General features: G+C 46.3%; 1 protein-coding gene across 12 annotated transcripts in view; it reads right to left on the reverse strand.

The window, feature by feature from the left end:
* Window positions 1–11,417, reverse strand: part of LOC130120798 (transducin-like enhancer protein 4) — a 96,531-nt gene extending 85,114 nt beyond the window's left edge. For all 12 annotated transcript variants that reach the window (XM_056289592.1, XM_056289583.1, XM_056289640.1 and 9 more), the window contains exons 1-4: window positions 11,119–11,417; window positions 9,966–10,063; window positions 7,186–7,249; window positions 7,018–7,062 (exon numbers count right to left, since the gene is read on the reverse strand). In XM_056289592.1, the coding sequence (XP_056145567.1) occupies window positions 7,018–7,062; window positions 7,186–7,249; window positions 9,966–10,063; window positions 11,119–11,163 (252 nt within the window). In that variant the 5' untranslated portion in view covers window positions 11,164–11,417. The remainder of the gene's footprint in view (window positions 1–7,017; window positions 7,063–7,185; window positions 7,250–9,965; window positions 10,064–11,118) is intronic.
* Between the last annotated feature and the right edge of the window lie 7,987 nt (window positions 11,418–19,404).

The following is a 19,404-nucleotide window of genomic DNA, read 5'->3' on the forward strand; positions in this document are numbered from 1 at the left end:
GGACTTCAGCCCCACATTCAACACAATCAGCCCTGCTCTCCTCCAGGACAGACTCTCCCATTTCCACGTGCCCCACCCCAACTGCAGATGGATCACTGACTTCCTAATCAACAGAAATCAGCACATGAAGATGGGGAAGCATGTCTCAGACCCTTGGTCCATCAGTACAGGCACCCCCCAAGATTACATCCTGTCCCCGCTGCTCTTCTCGCTCTACACCAATGGCTGCACCACCAGACACCAATCTGTTAAGCTCCTGAAAATTGTGGATGACACCACCAACAGACTCATCTTTGAGAGTGACAAATATGCTTACAGATGGGAGGTGGTCCATCTTCCTGTTGAATCCAGGGGATTGTGGTCAACCTAAGGAGAACCCCAGACCCCCCACCACCACCCCCACCACCACTACCCTGTGTGACTCCCCGGTTATCACTGAGGAGTCATTCTGTTTCCTGGGCACTACCATCACTCAGGACCTCAAGTGGGAGCTAAACATTAGCTCCCTCATCAATAAAGCACAGCAGAGGATGCACTTGCTGCAACAGCTGAAGAAATTCAATCTGCTACAGACAATGATGGTGAATTTCTACACCTCCATCATTGAGTCCATCCTAATCTCCTCCATTATCATCTGGTACACTACTGCCACTGCCAGGGACCAAGGCAGGCTGCAGTGTATCAATCACTCAGCGGAGAAGTGATCAGCTGCTGCCTCCCCTCTCTACAGTCCCTACACACCTCCAGGACCTTGAGGCAGGCAGGGAAGATTGTTGTCAACCCCTTGAACCATGGACACCACCTTTTTGAGACTCTGCACTCTGGCAGGAGGCTGAGGTTCCATCGGGACCAAAACCTCATGCCACAAGAACAGTTTCTTCCCTGTTGCAGTAAGACTAATCAACAGGCCCCCTGACCCCAACTGACAGCCACTCTCCCACACACATCTGTACATATATATATATATTGCGATTAATATATAAAATTGTACTTTTGCTTTACTTTTAACATTAGATGTTTTATATGTGTGTGTGTATATATATATTTTTTTTTTTGATCGTCAGCCGCTTCTCCAGGGTCGGGTTGCGGTAGCAGCAAGCTAAGTAGGGCACTCCAGATGTCCCTCTCCCCAGCAACGCCCTCCAGCTCCTCCTGGGGGATCCCAAGGCGTTCTCAGGCCAGATTGGACATGAAGTCCCTCCAGCGAGTTCTGGGTCTACCCCGGGGTCTCCTCCCAGTTGGCCGTGCCCAGTAAACCTCCAAAGGAAGGCACCCAGGAGACATCCTAATCAGATGCCCGAACCACCTAAACTGGCTCCTTTCGACGCACAGGAGCAGCGGCTCTACGCTGAGCTCCCTCCGGATGTCCGAGCTCCTCACCCTATCTCTAAGGCTGAGCCCGACATCCTACGGAGGAAACTCATTTCAGCCACTTGTATCCGCGATCTCACCCTTTCAATCACTACCCAAAGCTGATGACCATAGATGAGGGTTGGAACGAAGATTGACTGGTAAATTGAGGGCTTTACCTTCCAGCTCAGCTCTTTTCACCACAACGGTCCAGTACAATGTACGCATTACTGCTGATGCTGCACCAATCCGCCTGTCAATCTCCTGCCCTCACTCGTGAACAAGACTCCGAGATACTTGAACTCCTTCACTTGAGGCAACAACTCATCCCTAATCCAGAGGGAGCAATTCACCATTTTCCGGTAGAGAACCATGGCCTCAGACTTGAAGGTGCTGACTCCCAGCCGTTTCACACTCAGCTGCAAACTGCTCCAGTGCGTGCTGGAGGTCGTGTTCTGATGAAGCCAACAAAACCACATCATCTGTGAAGAGCAGAGATGCAATTCTGAGGTTCCCAAAATGGACACACTCCTCACCTTGGCTGCGCCTTGAGATCCTGTCCATGAATATCACAAACAGAATCGGAGACAAGGGACAACCTTGGCGGAGTCCGACACCCAATGAAAATGTGTTTGACTTTGTGCTGAGAATGTGGACACAGCTCTCACTTTCGTTATACAAGGACTGGATGGCTTGTAGCAACTGCCCCAGTACCCCATACTCCTGCAGTAGCCCCCACAGAGTGCCCCGGGGTACACGATCGTAAGCCTTCTCCAAGTCCACAAAGCACATGTAGACTGGCTGGTCAAACTCCCATGCCCCACCTCAGCACTTCCGGAAGGATAAAGAGTTGGTCCGTTGTTCCACAGCCAGGACAGAATCTGCATTGTTCCTCCTGGATCCAAGGTTCGACAATCGGTCGGAGCCTCCTTTCGAGCACCCAAAAGTAGACTTTCCCAGGGAGGCTGAGCAAAGTGATGCCCCGATAATTGGAGCACACCCTCCGGTCCCCCTTATATAAACACACTTTATTTTATTTATTTTTTTCTCTTTAAGGCTTTCTTGTAGTGATTTGTCTGCTCCTTGTCCCTGACAAAGCACATCATGTCTGACTGAGAAAACATGGTGTGGAGCAGGTTGCTAGCCGAAGTAGACGACATTATGTTACTTCGCTATATTCTGGCTTCCAACCAGGCAACTTTGGAGCGGTTTGTATTTCCATGGTAACAGCAATGCATCCGATTGGTGGAACTCGTGTTAGGGCTGTGGGTAGTGTAGTACATCACCAGGAATTCAAGAATAAAATACCTTTTCTTAAAAATGAAGCTGAAATCAGACTGACTTTTGGCTTCTACAGGAGCATTTACTATCATTTCACAATCTCACTACTACTACTACTAGTTTCGGCTGCTCCCGTTAGGGGTCACCACAGCAGATCATCCGTTTCCATCTCATCCTGTCCTCTGCATCTTCCTCTGTCACACCAGCCACCTGCATGTCCTCCCTCAGCACATCCATAAACCTCCTCTTGGGCCTTCCTCTTTTCCTCTTCCCTGGCAGCTCCATATTCAGCATCTTCCTCCCAATATACCCAGCATCTCTCCTCCACACATGTCCAAACCATCTCAATCTTGCCTCTCTTGCTTCGTCTCCAACCTGTCCCATGTAACCCGTAATTTCACAATCTCACTGCTCACAGTAACTCTACCTTGTACAGCTAATTCATTATACCAAATAATCAAATTCCCTATAGAGACTATGAATGGCATATTTACTCCCAGAACCAGACATTTCAGCTCGTTTGTATGAGTACATTCAGTTTTAACATCCAACTAACCATCATCCAAATCGCTTATCCTGCTCAGGGTCACGGGGATGCTGGAGCCTATCCCAGCAGTCATTGGGCGCCAGGCGGGGAGACACCCTGGACAGGCCGCAGTCCATCCCAGGGCCCACACACACACACACACACACACACACACACACACACATTCACACCTAGGGACAATTTAGTACGGCTGATTCACCTGACCTACATGTCTTTGGACTATGAGAGGAAACCGGAGCACCTGGAGGAAACCCACACAGACACGGGGAGAAAATGCAAACTCCACACAGAGGATGACCGGGACGACCCCCAAGGTTGGACTTTTTTTTTTATAAAGGCCTACATGGTCACAATTTTCTTTCACTGCCCCCCTTGTTCATGTTTCTGAACTTTAGGATTACTACAAGACACGGCATCCAAATGATAAGTTCATAAAACCATATGATTGTTATAGTAAAGTTGCTACAAGGGTTTTTTGAGTTTTGTTGATTTGTGCGCCCTTGTGGACAAAAGCGGCAGTGTCTCAATGAAGAAAAATGTCACTTCTCTTAAGTATTGCTTCTTGTCTTAAAGCTCTACATTGACCGTCAGAGCTGGTGCATTTGTATTGAAGAGAAGAGGGAACGCTGTAGTGGCGTTATGGAAAAAACAGCTGTTTGATGTCATAATGGTACAGCCATGATGTAATGTATCTCTAATTGTGGCTATGTATCTTGTCTGTGTGCCGTAAATCATTTTGTCATCTTCTGCAGGAAATCCAACCCGGAGACGAGCATTTGGAATCATTATATAGCAATATCTAATCCTTCACTGACGGTCTTATTTGATTATGTCGATCATATAGAGACGTCAAAATTCAATTGAGACTGACAATGAGTGAAAAACTCGTTGAAAGCAGCTTTAACACAAGAATCCCAAGTCGATGTTTCATATCATAACATCTAATCGCTTCCTCCTTACACCAACGTCTTTTTGTCCTCTGTCTTTCCCTTTGCGTTCACTCGCTCTCCAACTCACTAATTTGTAATTGATTAGCTGTCCTGCTCTAGCTCACTTCCAGTGCTTTGTCCCCAGAACACCCCCCGCCCCCTCCCCCCCATCCTGCTGTCAACGAGTCAATTTCTCTTTAACGAGTGTTGGTACGTTTCACTCCCCAGGCAGTAGGGCCCTTCTGTGTAAATAACAGAGCCGAGCCAGAAATCAATGGGCCTATTACCCTCAGAAAATGCTTAACAAGCAATATTGGCAATCCACTTGGTAACAGAGGCCCATTGCCTTAATGGGGCTGAGGCCCTGTTATTTTCTGTACCTCTTTCCTGTGCCCCCCCCCCCCCTCCACATTTGTCTTTCCTGTGCCCCCTCCCCTCCTCCCCATTTGTCTCATCCTCTGGTCCCAGCCTCCAATTAACAAGCCACAGGCACTCTACTGTGGTGTTAGAGAGTGGAAACACACACACACACCTGTGCACAATTGTACTCAAATACACACGCACGCACACACACACACACACACACACACACACCAGCCACTACTCTAAACCCACTCTCTACTTTACTACACACACATACACACCCATACACACACAAATACAAATATATACACACAGGCATTCACACGTACACTCACAAGCATGCCCGTGCATGCATGCATGCCCGCACTACACACACACACACACACATACACACACACATACACACACTTGCAAACAATTACACTGCTGGCAGAGATTAAAGATGTACTGTCCAACAGTCTTTCCTGACAGGAAACCATTGTGCTCCACACTGCCGCAAGACATGTTATCCCTCTCTCTGTTGTATATATGCAGGCACACACACATGCACGCACACACACACACACACACACATACACAAACAGAAAAACGCCAAACACTCACGTCTCCATGTTCTCTACAAAAAAAACAACAACAAATGAATATGTGAACATTAGAAACACACAAACATGATGACAGACAAGCACATACACACAACTAGACAGAGGCAGTTGTTGTACTTCCTGTCTGTTCTCCTCACAGCTGTGCACGCATATACACATGCATGAATACATGCATACACCCGTACACTATAAACACCACAGTTACCCTGGTTCAACATGAAAGCTGACATGCTTCACACACACACACACACACACACACACACACACACACACACACACACACACACACATTAATTTTGTTTAAAAGGGACACTGGTTTCAGGGTCATGTAATGCAGTTTCAGCCTGACATGTTTCTGAAAAAGGACAACTTGGGGGTTGGACAGCTAGGTGGGGGAAGAGGTGGAGGTAGAGGTGGGAGAAGAGGTGGGGGAAGAAGTGGGAGGAGAGGTGGGGGAAGAGGTGGGAGGAGAGGTGGGGGGAGGCCGTGTCTAAAATGGGAGTCGGACATTCACGTCTGATGGTTTCAAGTCTTTTTTTTACTTTGGCCTACTGATGTCAGACGACTCCACGTCTCCAGCTCCACATGTCCAGCTCCACATGTTCAGCTCCACGTCAGCAGTCAGGACACCGAGCTGAAGACTTCGGCCGAGAGAGGTGGACACAACTAGATGTTTAAGGCCGATGTTGAAAAGATGTCTTGATGTGTTTCAGTAGAAAGAAGGCATGCTGGCGTGTCTGGGTGGCGTAGCGGTCTATTCCATTGACTATCAACATGTGGATCGCCAGTTCAAATCCCCGTGTTACCTTCAGCTTGGTTGGGGGGGTCCTTACAGACACAATTGGCCGTGTCTGCGGGTGGGAAGCCGGATGTGGGTAAGTGTCCTGTTTACTGCACTAGCGCCTCCTCTGGTTGGACAGGGCGTCTGTTCGGGGGGGGGGGACTGGGGGGGAATAGCGTGATCCTCCCATGTGCTACGTCCCCCTGGTGAAACTTCTCACTGTCAGGTGAAAAGAAGTGGCTGGTGACGCCACATGTATGGGAGGAGACATGCAGTAGTCTGCAGCCCTCCCCGGCTCAGCAGAGGGGGTGGCGCAGCGACCGGGGGTGGCTTGAAAGAGTTGGGTAATTGGCCAGGTACAATTGGGGGGGAAAATCCAGAAGAAATAAAGAAAGAAGGCATGCTGGGTTTAATCCTGACACCAGGACAAATCCTGTTATTTCATCTGTTTTCTGTACATCAGTTACGTGTTGGGTGGTAAAACACACATCGCAAAGAAAATCATGTCAAGACTTGATTTTGTTCAAATTTTACAACATGTCCACTGTAGTGTACCCCCCCCCCACACACACACACGTGACGTCATATTAAAGGCACAGTTGTCTTGTTTAAGGGAACACAGGACTGAATCCAGTGGCATGTGCAGTATGAGCAAAAACGCTACGTCCACTACAGTGGACAAAACTGAACTGCTGGATCTCAAGAAGACTCACATTTACCGGAGTCCTGACTTAGAGTCATTTTGCTGTTTTCCGACACAGATGACATCACTGTGTTGCCTGTGGAGCTGGAATACTGGACGCTTCAGAAGACGTCACATGAACCAGGAGAACTGCATTTGAACCAGGAGAACCGCATTTGAACCAGGAGAACCGCATTTGCCAGTGAAATGTGATTCCTCAAACATAAAACCTGCTCAGTTGTGTATTTATTCTCACCACACACACGTGGTTAAATGGCTATCTTCAGTTGTGCTGTGCTGCTGCTGTGTCAGTATCACCACATCAGTACCGCCCTCACATGGACTGACACAAACACAAACACAAACGCTTCGCATCAACCATGCAACCAGACTGGTGGCAATGTCTCAGTTTTAGAATTCAGATGTGTCCAAACACAAACACAGTGTCCATTTCTCCGCTTTTAAAATTAAAACTTGCCTACCTGCTTGTGCATCTCAATGTTGAGTCCATACGACATTTCATAGTACTGAAAATTAAAGAATAAAGTTAAACAACCCTCCTTTCATCATATTACTGTACACTCACTGACACACACACTGACACACACACACACACACACACACACACACACACACTGAATGAAACTCACCATGACATAGTGTCTCTGCATCTCCGTCTTCTCACTGGCCAGTTTCTCACACTCCAGCTTCAGACTGGGGACAGAAGAACAGAACCATTGTCAATGACAACTGAGAGCCAAACACACGCAGAAATATTCACACGCCAACACACAGGAAATGCACACACAAATGCACATTCATGGGTGCATGCATGCATCAACATGTGCACACAAACCCATACGCCCTCATTCACTATGGGACTGGGCTGAAAAAATACAGGAAAAAAAAAATAAAACAAAAAATAAAAATACTGAAAAAAATCTAACAACACAATATTTTTGACTGGATCCCTCCGTTTCAGTAATGTGAGGATGTTTTGGGGATAACTTGAGGATGTTTTGGGGATGACTACTGGTGCCTTCAGAAGACATTCCCAGGGCAGATAAATGATGATGATGTGGGGATGATGACCAGCAGGTAGAGACGTTCACTGTTCATGTGACTAAAACAGTGGAATCAGTTGAGAAAATGGCCTCACTTTACTGTAATGCAGCTGTTAAGACCAGAGAATGACAACATGTAGGTTATATCACCAGATTACCACATCCACAACCCCACAACACACCCAGGCCCATACCACCCCATCACGTTGTGTTGATATATGTTCCATCTTTACTTCACACACACATTTTAAACTGAGAGTATTAGCTATGATTGTAAATTGTGATTTTTTTTAAAGTCTGACCTTCCAGGATTCACCAGAAGAAACAAATTCACAGAAATGTGACCACATTCTGGAGGCTTCACAACAACAAGCTGACCCCCAGCCCCGTCAACGGGCCTCAACTGAGACAAGAGATGGCAGGACCCTCCCGCTCGTCCCTGCACGCCTGTATTTCTGGTGCCGAGGTGAAAAGGAGAGAACGGCAATGGAGGAGGAGGAGGAAGACGACTGTTGGATGAAGCCCCAGTTCTCCTGATGGACGCAGACATCACTTACTCAGCAGGAACTGAGCACCAGTTAATGGATCAATAGACGTCTAGACAAACTTCATCATGAACTTAAGTGCCGGGAGCAGATGCCCCAATGGCACCAAACTTTAAGATAAATAAATAAATAAACACTACCGTGTGATACTCGTTTTCTTAACTTCTGATTTCTTCCTTGTTTTGTTCACTAGGAATTCTGCATGTTGATGTTTTCTTAAAGGTACAGTCTGCAACTAATGCACCCAGCAGGCACGAGCCCTCCGCCCTGCTTCTGCTGTTATTTCAGTCAGACTTTGAGCAAAAAGTTCACTTTATTACTGATTAATGAGAAAATCAGCTGATGCTGCATCACTTTCATTTCCTCTGGAGGGTTTCGGCTGTCACCATCTCTCAACAAATCCTAAACGTTGACCTGATGGTGAGATACGTCATGTTTCTTGTTGTCGCAGTGCTCCATTGTTGTCGGCGCCTGCCATTACGGATTACACCTTTAACGGATGAAGCACTTTGTAAACTCTGTTCATGAAAACTGCCGTAAATAGTGGATTTATTGCACCGATCACTGTTATGAGGTCTATTATTAGTATATCTACAGCTTAACTCTTAAATGGTCATGTTTGCCGTCACAGGTAATTCGGATGCACGGCATTAAGATGAGCCTGGTTGGGCCTTGCCTCACAGCGCCAACACTCATTTTTCAATGGCAGCAATAAAAGGTTCATGATGATATCAGATGTCATGCTTGATGACAGGCAAAGGTGCAGATACAGACTTTTAATTGTAATGTGATGGCACTGACATAGCAAAAATGTCAGCCTAGGCCTGAGTATATTACCGAGTCTGCTGATGAGGAATATAGGGCCGCCATTAACCGAAGATATCAACGATAATCACACGTTATATTTGAATATATGTGAAGACGAATTCGCTTGATCCGGGGATGAAAACTGCAATTTTAGTCTCAAGAGACATACCGGTATTCATTTATAACGGCACAAATAGAGTGTCAAGTGATACCAGGAATTGGTAAACATAATTCAATATTGCCGGAGGAGAAGACTGAATTGTATAATGAAGATCTGTTGAACATCCAAATCCAGCGCTTTACTGGTATGATACTAAACTAGTGGTCCCACAGTCAAAGCAGCACACCGTCAATATGGAGAAAGTTCATCTCAGAAGCAAATGTAACTGAAACCAGGCTTTATTTAGCGATCAGACTGGACTGGACCCGACCGGACTAGTCCTGACCGGACCGGACCGGGCCCTAGTTCATCTCACCAGGTGATTGCATGGTAATGATCCAGTGTCTGGATGGGGGTTAACGTTATGCATGGGAAGAAGCCGCTCACCTCATCTGCTTAAAGGCTCTGCCTCCAGCAAAGTATTTCACACTTCATCACGTCGCATAAAAGGCATTTCACACTACCTGCTCTCAGACACAGTTGTGCATAGCAGAGTAGATTGTGTTTACTTACGGTTAGTCACCATCAGTGAGAGATGGATTAAAGATGAAGTGTAAAATTAGCCTACTAGCATCGCGAGGCCGACATGTCAGGGTCTGAGAAGTCATTTTTTTGACAGGAACAGCAACATCTTGCATGTTGAGGATAGCATGATTTAATACGTAGGCCTACATTTCACACCCTGTCTCCTCATTTAAACCTCTGAGTATCTCAGCACAGTTCACCGGCATTTCATTACATGATTTCTGAATTTTGTTGTCTACCTATCGGTCAGTAAGAAGACTTTCACTTAGGGTAATTATTTATTGCAGAGCTAAACAGAAATGAGGGCTTATTAAAGTGCACTGCTTTACCTGTGATACTGGGCTTGGAGGAACTGGAACTCCTCCTTGATCCGGTCACACGACTCGGTGACGGTGAACTTAAACGGCTGTCCCGGCTGGTGGGAAACCTTGGAAATAACGGCACCAAAACAAACCCAAACATTAAGCAAGAAGAAAGAGGGGATCAATATCACAATAAGCACAAACGGTGTGATGACACACAAATTCACTTTTTGTCTCTCTCTCTCTCTCTCACACACACACACACACACACACACGTTTTTTCCATACTTGTGAGCACCCTCATTGACTGCATTCATTCCCTAACACTTAATCCTAACCTTAACCTTCAGAACATGTCTAACCTTGACCCTTACCCTAACCTAATCCTAACTCTAACCTTAACCTAATCCTAATTCTAACCTTAACCTAACCCTAACCTGAACCCTTACCCTAACCTAATCCTAATTCTAACCTTACCCCTTACCCTAACCTTAACCTAATCCTAACTTTAACCCTTACCCTAACCTTAACCTAATCCTAACCTGAACCCTTACCCTAACCTAATCCTAATTCTAACCTTAACCCTTACCCTAACCTAATCCTAACCTGAACCCTTACCCTTACCTTAACCATAACCTAATCCTAACCTGAACCCTTACCCTAACCTTAACCTAATCCTAACCGTAACCCTTACCCTAACCTAATCCTAACCCTTATCCTAACCATAACCATAACCATAACCTAATCCTAACCTTAACCCTTACCTTAACCTAATCCTAATTCTAACCTTAAACCTTACCCTAACCTAATCCTAATTCTATGAATAACCTTAAACCCAAGTCCTAACCCTAAAATAGACCCTTAAAGAAGTGCGAATTGGCCAAAAATGCCCCCTTTCATAAATGTCCTCAGTCAAATTGGTCCTCACAAATATAGCTGAACACGCTCGCACAAGCGTAGACACACGCACGCACGCACACGCGCTCTCGTCATCTCACGCACACACACGTGCAGCGGCAGCGGTTTGACGGCGCGCGTAAGCGTGCGTTAAGCGTGCGTTAAGTGTGCGCGTAACGGCGCGGAAAGTTGAGCTGAAGCGACGAGGACGTCGGAGGGAGGACGCCCGGCTGCTCAAGCTGCGCTCCTCCGCACAACTGGACGCTGCGTGCGGGATACTCACCGGGTGCCGTGCCGGGGGGTACATCTTGCTCAGGTCGCGAATCATTTACAACGTATCGCCAAGTTCATTCACCGAAGCACACGCACTAAGAACCGCAAAGCGAAGCCAACCAGCGCAGGCAGGAGCGCGTCGCTGTCAAGGTGCGCAAAGAGCAGCCGGGGGTCAGTTAGCGGGCTCCGTGCAGACTCCCTCCCCTCGCTCCGTGCGGCGGGCACATCCTCCTCCTGCGCCCTCGGGCCGACAGTCACTCTTTCACAAGACCTATTCTACAGTCCCGTGTCAGCGGTCCATCCACCCATCCACCCAGCAGCAGCCACCCAGCCAGCAGCAGCCTGCACAGCCCGGGGACCGGTTCTCTCGCCCTTCTCCCTCTCCCGGGGCGCCCAGCGGGATAGGCGGCTTTCGGGCTCTGGCGGCTTCGCAAATCCAGCAGCGCGCACACTGCTTTCCGATGCTCCTCAGATCCCGACACCCATCCTCAGGCTCGTGGAGAGCATCCAGCGTCTGACCGCGTCCCTCACAGCGAGGAAGACCTCGGGCACATTCCTGCTCTTCCTCCCAAGTAAACACCTCCTCAGCTGGGCAGCGGGCGCGCTCACGGCGCCTGGTCACGCGCACACACCGCTTATCTCCGACAGCTTCCGACAACGGTCACCCCGGCGAAACGACCCCCTCACCGCCGGCGGGAGCCACCCTGCCCCTGTCAAGCCACACTTGGAAGCGACCGGTCGGAGGAGAGTAATTACATATTCGGCGCAATTAAAGAGTGCTCGCGCGGCAGCGTCGGGACGTGTAGTTTAATTCGCGTTAATATCTAATAAGCCTCGCGGACGTGCGCCCGCTGTAAAAGACTACAACTTCCCGGTTGCTCCGCGCACGTCGGAGCCGTTGGTGGGTGGTCCTGTGGGCGGAGCCACCATTAAAGGCTGACCAATAGCGACGGTCCAAAAACAACAGCGCGCGGCCGGTTCTGTTGTCAGTCATCGACATTTTGTCCAATCGCCTGTGAAACGACTCGATTTCTACCGACACCCCACGTGGTTCTTGGTCTGGTAGCCGCTGCAATAGATCAATCATCAATCAATCAATCAATCAATCAATCAGTCAATCAAACGTTGTTTATACACGGCAGGACATTTTGCATGTTAAATTGCAATGCAGTGCCCTTCACATGAAGTCAAAGTACACAGATTACAAAGAAGCTAATAACGAAAGCCAACAAACTGAACAAAGGAACAAATAAATAAATAAACAGACAAACAAACGAATAAATAAAGCCACATCAGGAGGTAGGCCTACTTGTTGACCGACCTTTGAAATATAAAATGTGTTATAAAGAAGGCTTGTTTTCTTTATGTCTGTTGCTACGTGAGATTTTTGTCGCCATCAATTAAAATTAAAATACTAAATACACCTCCTATCAATCTATACTATACTACTATAAATACACCTACTATCAATCTATACTATACTACTATAAACACACCAACTATCAATCTATACTATACTACTATAAACACACCTCCTATCAATCTATACTATGCTACTATAAATACACCTACTATCAATCTATATTATACTACTATAAATACACCTCCTATCAATCTATACTATACTACTATAAATACACCTACTATCAATCTATACTATACTACTATAAACACACCTACTATCAATCTATACTATACTACTATAAACACACCTCCTATCAATCTATACTATACTACTATAAATACACCTACTATCAATCTATACTATACTACTATAAATACACCTACTATCAATCTATATTATACTACTATAAATACACCTACTATCAATCTATACTATACTACTATAAATACACCTACTATCAATCTATACTATACTACTATAAACACACCTACTATCAATCTATACTATACTACTATAAACACACCTCCTATCAATCTATACTATACTACTATAAATACACCTACTATCAATCTATACTATACTACTATAAATACACCTACTATCAATCTATACTATACTACTATAAATACACCTACTATCAATCTATACTATACTACTATAAATACACCTACTATCAATCTATACTATACTACTATAAACACACCTACTATCAATCTATACTATACTACTATAAATACACCTACTATCAATCTATATTATACTACTATAAATACACCTCCTATCAATCTATACTATACTACTATAAATAAACCTAATATCAATCTATACTATACTACTATAAACACACCTACTATCAATCTATACTATACTACTATAAATACACCTACTATCAATCTATACTATACTACTATAAACACACCTGCTATCAATATATACTATACTACTATAAATACACCTACTATCAATCTATACTATACTACTATAAACACACCTACTATCAATACAACCACACATATAAACCAATACAACCACACATATAAACCAGTACATCCACACATATAAACCAGTACAACCACACATATAAACCAGTACAACCACACATATAAACCAGTACAACCACACATATAAACCAGTACAACCACACATATAAACCAGTACAACCACACATATAAACCAGTACATCCACACATATAAACCAGTACAACCACACATATAAACCAGTACAACCACACATATAAACCAGTACAACCACACATATAAACCAGTACAACCACACATATAAACCAGTACAACCACACATATAAACCAATACAACCACACATATAAACCAGTACATTCACACATATAAACCAGTACAACCACACATATAAACCAGTACAACCACACATATAAACCAATACAACCACACATATAAACCAGTACATCCACACATATAAACCAGTACAACCACACATATAAACCAGTACAACCACACATATAAACCAGTACAACCACACATATAAACCAGTACAACCACACATATAAACCAGTACAACCACACATATAAACCAATACAACCACACATATAAACCAGTACATTCACACATATAAACCAGTACAACCACACATATAAACCAGTACAACCACACATATAAACCAATACAACCACACATATAAACCAGTACAACCACACATATAAACCAATACAACCACACACATAAACCAGTACATTCACACATATAAACCAGTACAACCACACATATAAACCAGTACAACCACACATATAAACCAGTACAACCACACATATAAACCAGTACAACCACACATATAAACCAGTACAACCACACATATAAACCAGTACAACCACACATATAAACCAATACAACCACACATATAAACCAGTACATTCACACATATAAACCAGTACAACCACACATATAAACCAGTACAACCACACATATAAACCAATACAACCACACATGTAAACCAGTACAACCACACATATAAACCAATACAACCACACATATAAACCAGTACATTCACACATATAAACCAGTACAACCACACATATAAACCAGTACAACCACACATATAAACCAGTACAACCACACATATAAACCAGTACAACCACACATATAAACCAGTACAACCACACATATAAACCAGTACAACCACACATATAAACCAATACAACCACACATATAAACCAGTACATTCACACATATAAACCAGTACAACCACACATATAAACCAGTACAACCACACATATAAACCAATACAACCACACATATAAACCAGTACAACCACACATATAAACCAATACAACCACACATATAAACCAGTACATTCACACATATAAACCAGTACAACCACACATATAAACCAGTACAACCACACATATAAACCAGTACAACCACACATATAAACCAGTACAACCACACATATAAACCAGTACAACCACACATATAAACCAATACAACCACACATATAAACCAGTACATTCACACATATAAACCAGTACAACCACACATATAAACCAGTACAACCACACATATAAACCAATACAACCACACATATAAACCAGTACAACCACACATATAAACCAGTACAACCACACATATAAACCAGTACATCCACACATATAAACCAGTACAACCACACATATAAACCAGTACAACCACACATATAAACCAATACAACCACACATATAAACCAGTACATTCACACATATAAACCAGTACAACCACACATATAAACCAGTACAACCACACATATAAACCAGTACAACCACACATATAAACCAGTACAACCACACATATAAACCAGTACAACCACACATATAAACCAGTACAACCACACATATAAACCAATACAACCACACATATAAACCAGTACATTCACACATATAAACCAGTACAACCACACATATAAACCAGTACAACCACACATATAAACCAATACAACCACACATATAAACCAGTACAACCACACATATAAACCAGTACAACCACACATATAAACCAGTACATCCACACATATAAACCAGTACAACCACACATATAAACCAGTACAACCACACATATAAACCAATACAACCACACATATAAACCAGTACATTCACACATATAAACCAGTACAACCACACATATAAACCAGTACAACCACACATATAAACCAGTACAACCACACATATAAACCAGTACAACCTCTCTGACACATGCATGCGCACGTGTGCACATACACACACACTGTCCCGCTTTTGCGGTCTCTCCATCTCACACGCACACACGCACACACGCACACACGCACACACACACACACACAATCTGTTTCTATTTCTCTGTCTCTCACACACGCATGTGAACGCACACACGCACACCGCATCAGATTCTGCTCGATGCGGTTACACGGACAACACCAACGTGGTGCTGGACGCAGGGTGGAGCCCAGAGGTGTCGGTGCAGGGCGGTGAGGGTGGCGCTGTGGCGGGGAACCCATCATGGGCTCCGCTCATTTAGATACCCCAACTAAGCGTGTCTAACAGCCTCTTACAGCGCTTATGGTGCAATTAGGGAGGAGACACGACAGACAGACCCCCCCCCCCACGCCGCTCCTCGGGGCGCCCTGGTTTCCAGATCTGACGGCGCTTGACACAGCCCATTATAAACCTCATTTCACCGTGAAATGAGGCCTCGTCGATGAACTGTGATGAGGCATGAGGGTGTATGATGTCTGTCACCTTCGCAACATCCCACACTTCAACATACCCTGGTCACTCACTTGTATTCCCGTTTTATTTCATCTTCTTTTGTTTTATTTATCACGCACGGATCCACAAATACACATACAAACGCTTCTAACACCGACAAGATGACGGCCTGTTATTCCTCACTCCCTCTCCGCCACGCCATCCATCCGTCCGTCCATCCATCCATCCATCCATCCATCCATCCATCCATCCAGCTCTCCCTCCGTCTCCCTGTCACTTTCTCTCTAGATCACTCACACACACACACACACACACCGGCTAACCCACTCAAATACACACACATCTCTTTCAGCCTCACATACAAACTAATATCTCAGGTAAGCACAGGGCCCAAAGTGACCTGCTGTCGTGGTACGTGAATCCACTAAGGCTCGGAAAAGGTAATATCATGACCCCCCCACCTCCACCCAGCAACCCCCCCCCACCCAGCACACACACACACACACACACTCACAGACTCCAAGGCTGGAGTCTTGATGTGGGCAAGCGAGGGAGGCGTGGAGGTGAGAGAGGGAGGGAGGGAGGGAGGGATGGGGGGGCGGAGCAGGTGAGGAGGAATAAACAGATTTATTTGCCTGCGCTCGTCTCTGATTATTTTGCCCCTGCCTTTTGTTCCAGACCTTATGAAACCCAAATGTCAAGTGAGGCGAGGGCCTCATATCGCACCCTGTCAATCACGGTCCTCTGTGCACCTGAAGCCCCGACGCCGGATTATTGGCTTCAACACGAGGGTTGCCTTTTCCTCCATACAGGCGCAGCGCCTCACACTATTCGACAGCCCTTCCTTTTTTTCCCTGGAAGAAGAACTTCATTTGGCAGCTGATGCACGGGAGATTGCAGAGAAGCATATTTTGAGCACCGATAGGTGGGTGGTTGTGTGTGTGTGTGTGTGTGTCTGTGTGTGTGTGTGTGTGTGTGTGTGTGTGTGTGTGTGTGTGTGCGTATGTGTGTGTGTGTGTGTATGCAGGGGGAGCAGAGTGGCTTTTTGGGGGGGATTAGGGTAGAGGAGATGGGCTTGACGTGGGTTGTGGTGCAGAGCAGGCGGCGAGAAAACTCAGCCTTAACATCTCGCCTCGCGTCCTGATCCCGCCTCGCTATGAGCGCCTCTACATATGTCTCTTAATCTCCCCCCTTACACCCAGTCATGCACGGGCCACGCCAGACACGGGCCACGCCAGACACGGGCCACGCCAGACACGGGCCACGCCAGACACGGGCCACGCCAGACAGGGGGCCACAGGCCACGCCAGACACGGGCCACGCCAGACACGGGCCACGCCAGACACGGGCCACGCCAGACACGGGCCACGCCAGACACGGGCCACGCCAGACACGGGCCACGCCAGACACGGGCCACGCCAGACACGGGCCACAGGCCACACCAGACACGGGCCACAGGCCACACCAGACACGGGCCACGCCAAACACGGGCCACACCAGACACGGGCCACGCCAGACATGGACCACGCCAGACACGGACCACGCCAGACACGGACCACGCCAGACACGGGCCACGCCAGACATGGGCCACACCAGGCACGGGCGCGGCGCCACACGTCTGCCGCAGCAGATCGTGTCCATTATAATCAACGGAAGCTGCTACACTGACCGCAGCAGCTGCGTGGGCATGGCGCTGCTGATCTCTAATGGATGCTCAGACGTGTTGCACTGTGTCCATGCCTGATGGGACCCAGTCCTCTCTCTTTCCATCTCTACCATGCTTTTCTCTTGCCATCTCTCTCTCTCTCTCTCACGCACACAAACACTCATATGTCATGTCTTTGCAGATATCTACGATATCACTCTTCTTTATTCCAAACACTATAGCTCCAACAAATCCATGCACTGGTGTATAGGTGACCACTGGACCCTGGTAGGCACTTAGCGCTCAGCAACTGCCCCCAGCTCTCGGGTAAAACTGCAAACCCTCCCCTCACCACTACCTTGCAACTGAGAAAGCCAAATTTGAAACATTTTACTGCGTGTGGTACAGAATAAATACAATAAAAATGATGAAACAGCAAAGGGTGTCTCTACCCTAAGAGTAAATATCAGCACAAGCGGTATGCTTACGTCACAGCACCTCAAGTTGGAGAGCCAAGTTCAAAGTCTATGGGATCCACTGAAATCAAATTTCAATGGTGACCTTTGACCTGACATGAACATGTAACCCACCTCGTGGCTACAGAGCAACTGATAGCAGACTACAGCGGACCAGTGTCTAGACTCGTAGGGACGGGTTAGAAATTGAGGGATGGACACAATCAACAGCTGGAGACTGAAGGTAAGTAAAAAGTAAGCGAGATGTGTTATGTGGGAAATGACTACCGACCCATAACACTCACCCCCTTTGCCATGAAGTGCTTTGAGAGACTGGTTCTGGCTCACATCAAAAACATTATCCCCCCCACATTCGACCCACATCCGTTTGCCTACTGCCCCAAAAGGTCTACTGAGGATGCCATTGCCACTGCCCTGCACTTTGCTCTGACCCACCTTGAACTTAACAACACATACATCCGGATGCTGTTTATAGATTACAGCTCTGCCTTCAACACCATCATCCCCGCCAAACTAACCACCAAACTCCTCTCCCTTGGCCTCAACCCCTCCCTCTGTAACTGGACCCTGGACTTCCTGACAAACAGACCTCAGTCTATTAGGTTAGGCGACCACTCCTCCTCCACCCTGACCCTCAGCACAGGTGCGCCTCAAGGCTGTGTTCTGAGCCCCCTCCTTTTCTCCCTCTTTACCCACGACTGCCTGCCAACTCACCCTTCAAATGTTATAGTTAAGTTTGCAGATGACACCACAGTCATTGGACGTATCACCAACAATGACGAGACGGCCTACAGGGACGAGATTCAGCACCTCACATCATGGTGTACGACCAACAATCTTGTCCTCAATGTGCAGAAGACGAAGGAGCTGATTGTGGACTTCAGGAGGTCTAGAAGCTGCAGCCACTCCCCCATATACATCAATGGGGTGGAAGTGGAGCGTGTTTCCAGCTTTAAATTCCTTGGAGTCCACATCAGCGAGGAAATTTCCTAGACATAAAACACACAGGCCCTTGTGAAAAAGGCCCAACAACGCCTGCATTTCCTGAGGAGGCTGAGGAGCGCCCATCTATCCCCCAAAAT

This window comes from Lampris incognitus, chromosome 1 (assembly GCF_029633865.1).
Source record: "Lampris incognitus isolate fLamInc1 chromosome 1, fLamInc1.hap2, whole genome shotgun sequence".
Lineage (NCBI taxonomy): Eukaryota > Metazoa > Chordata > Actinopteri > Lampriformes > Lampridae > Lampris > Lampris incognitus.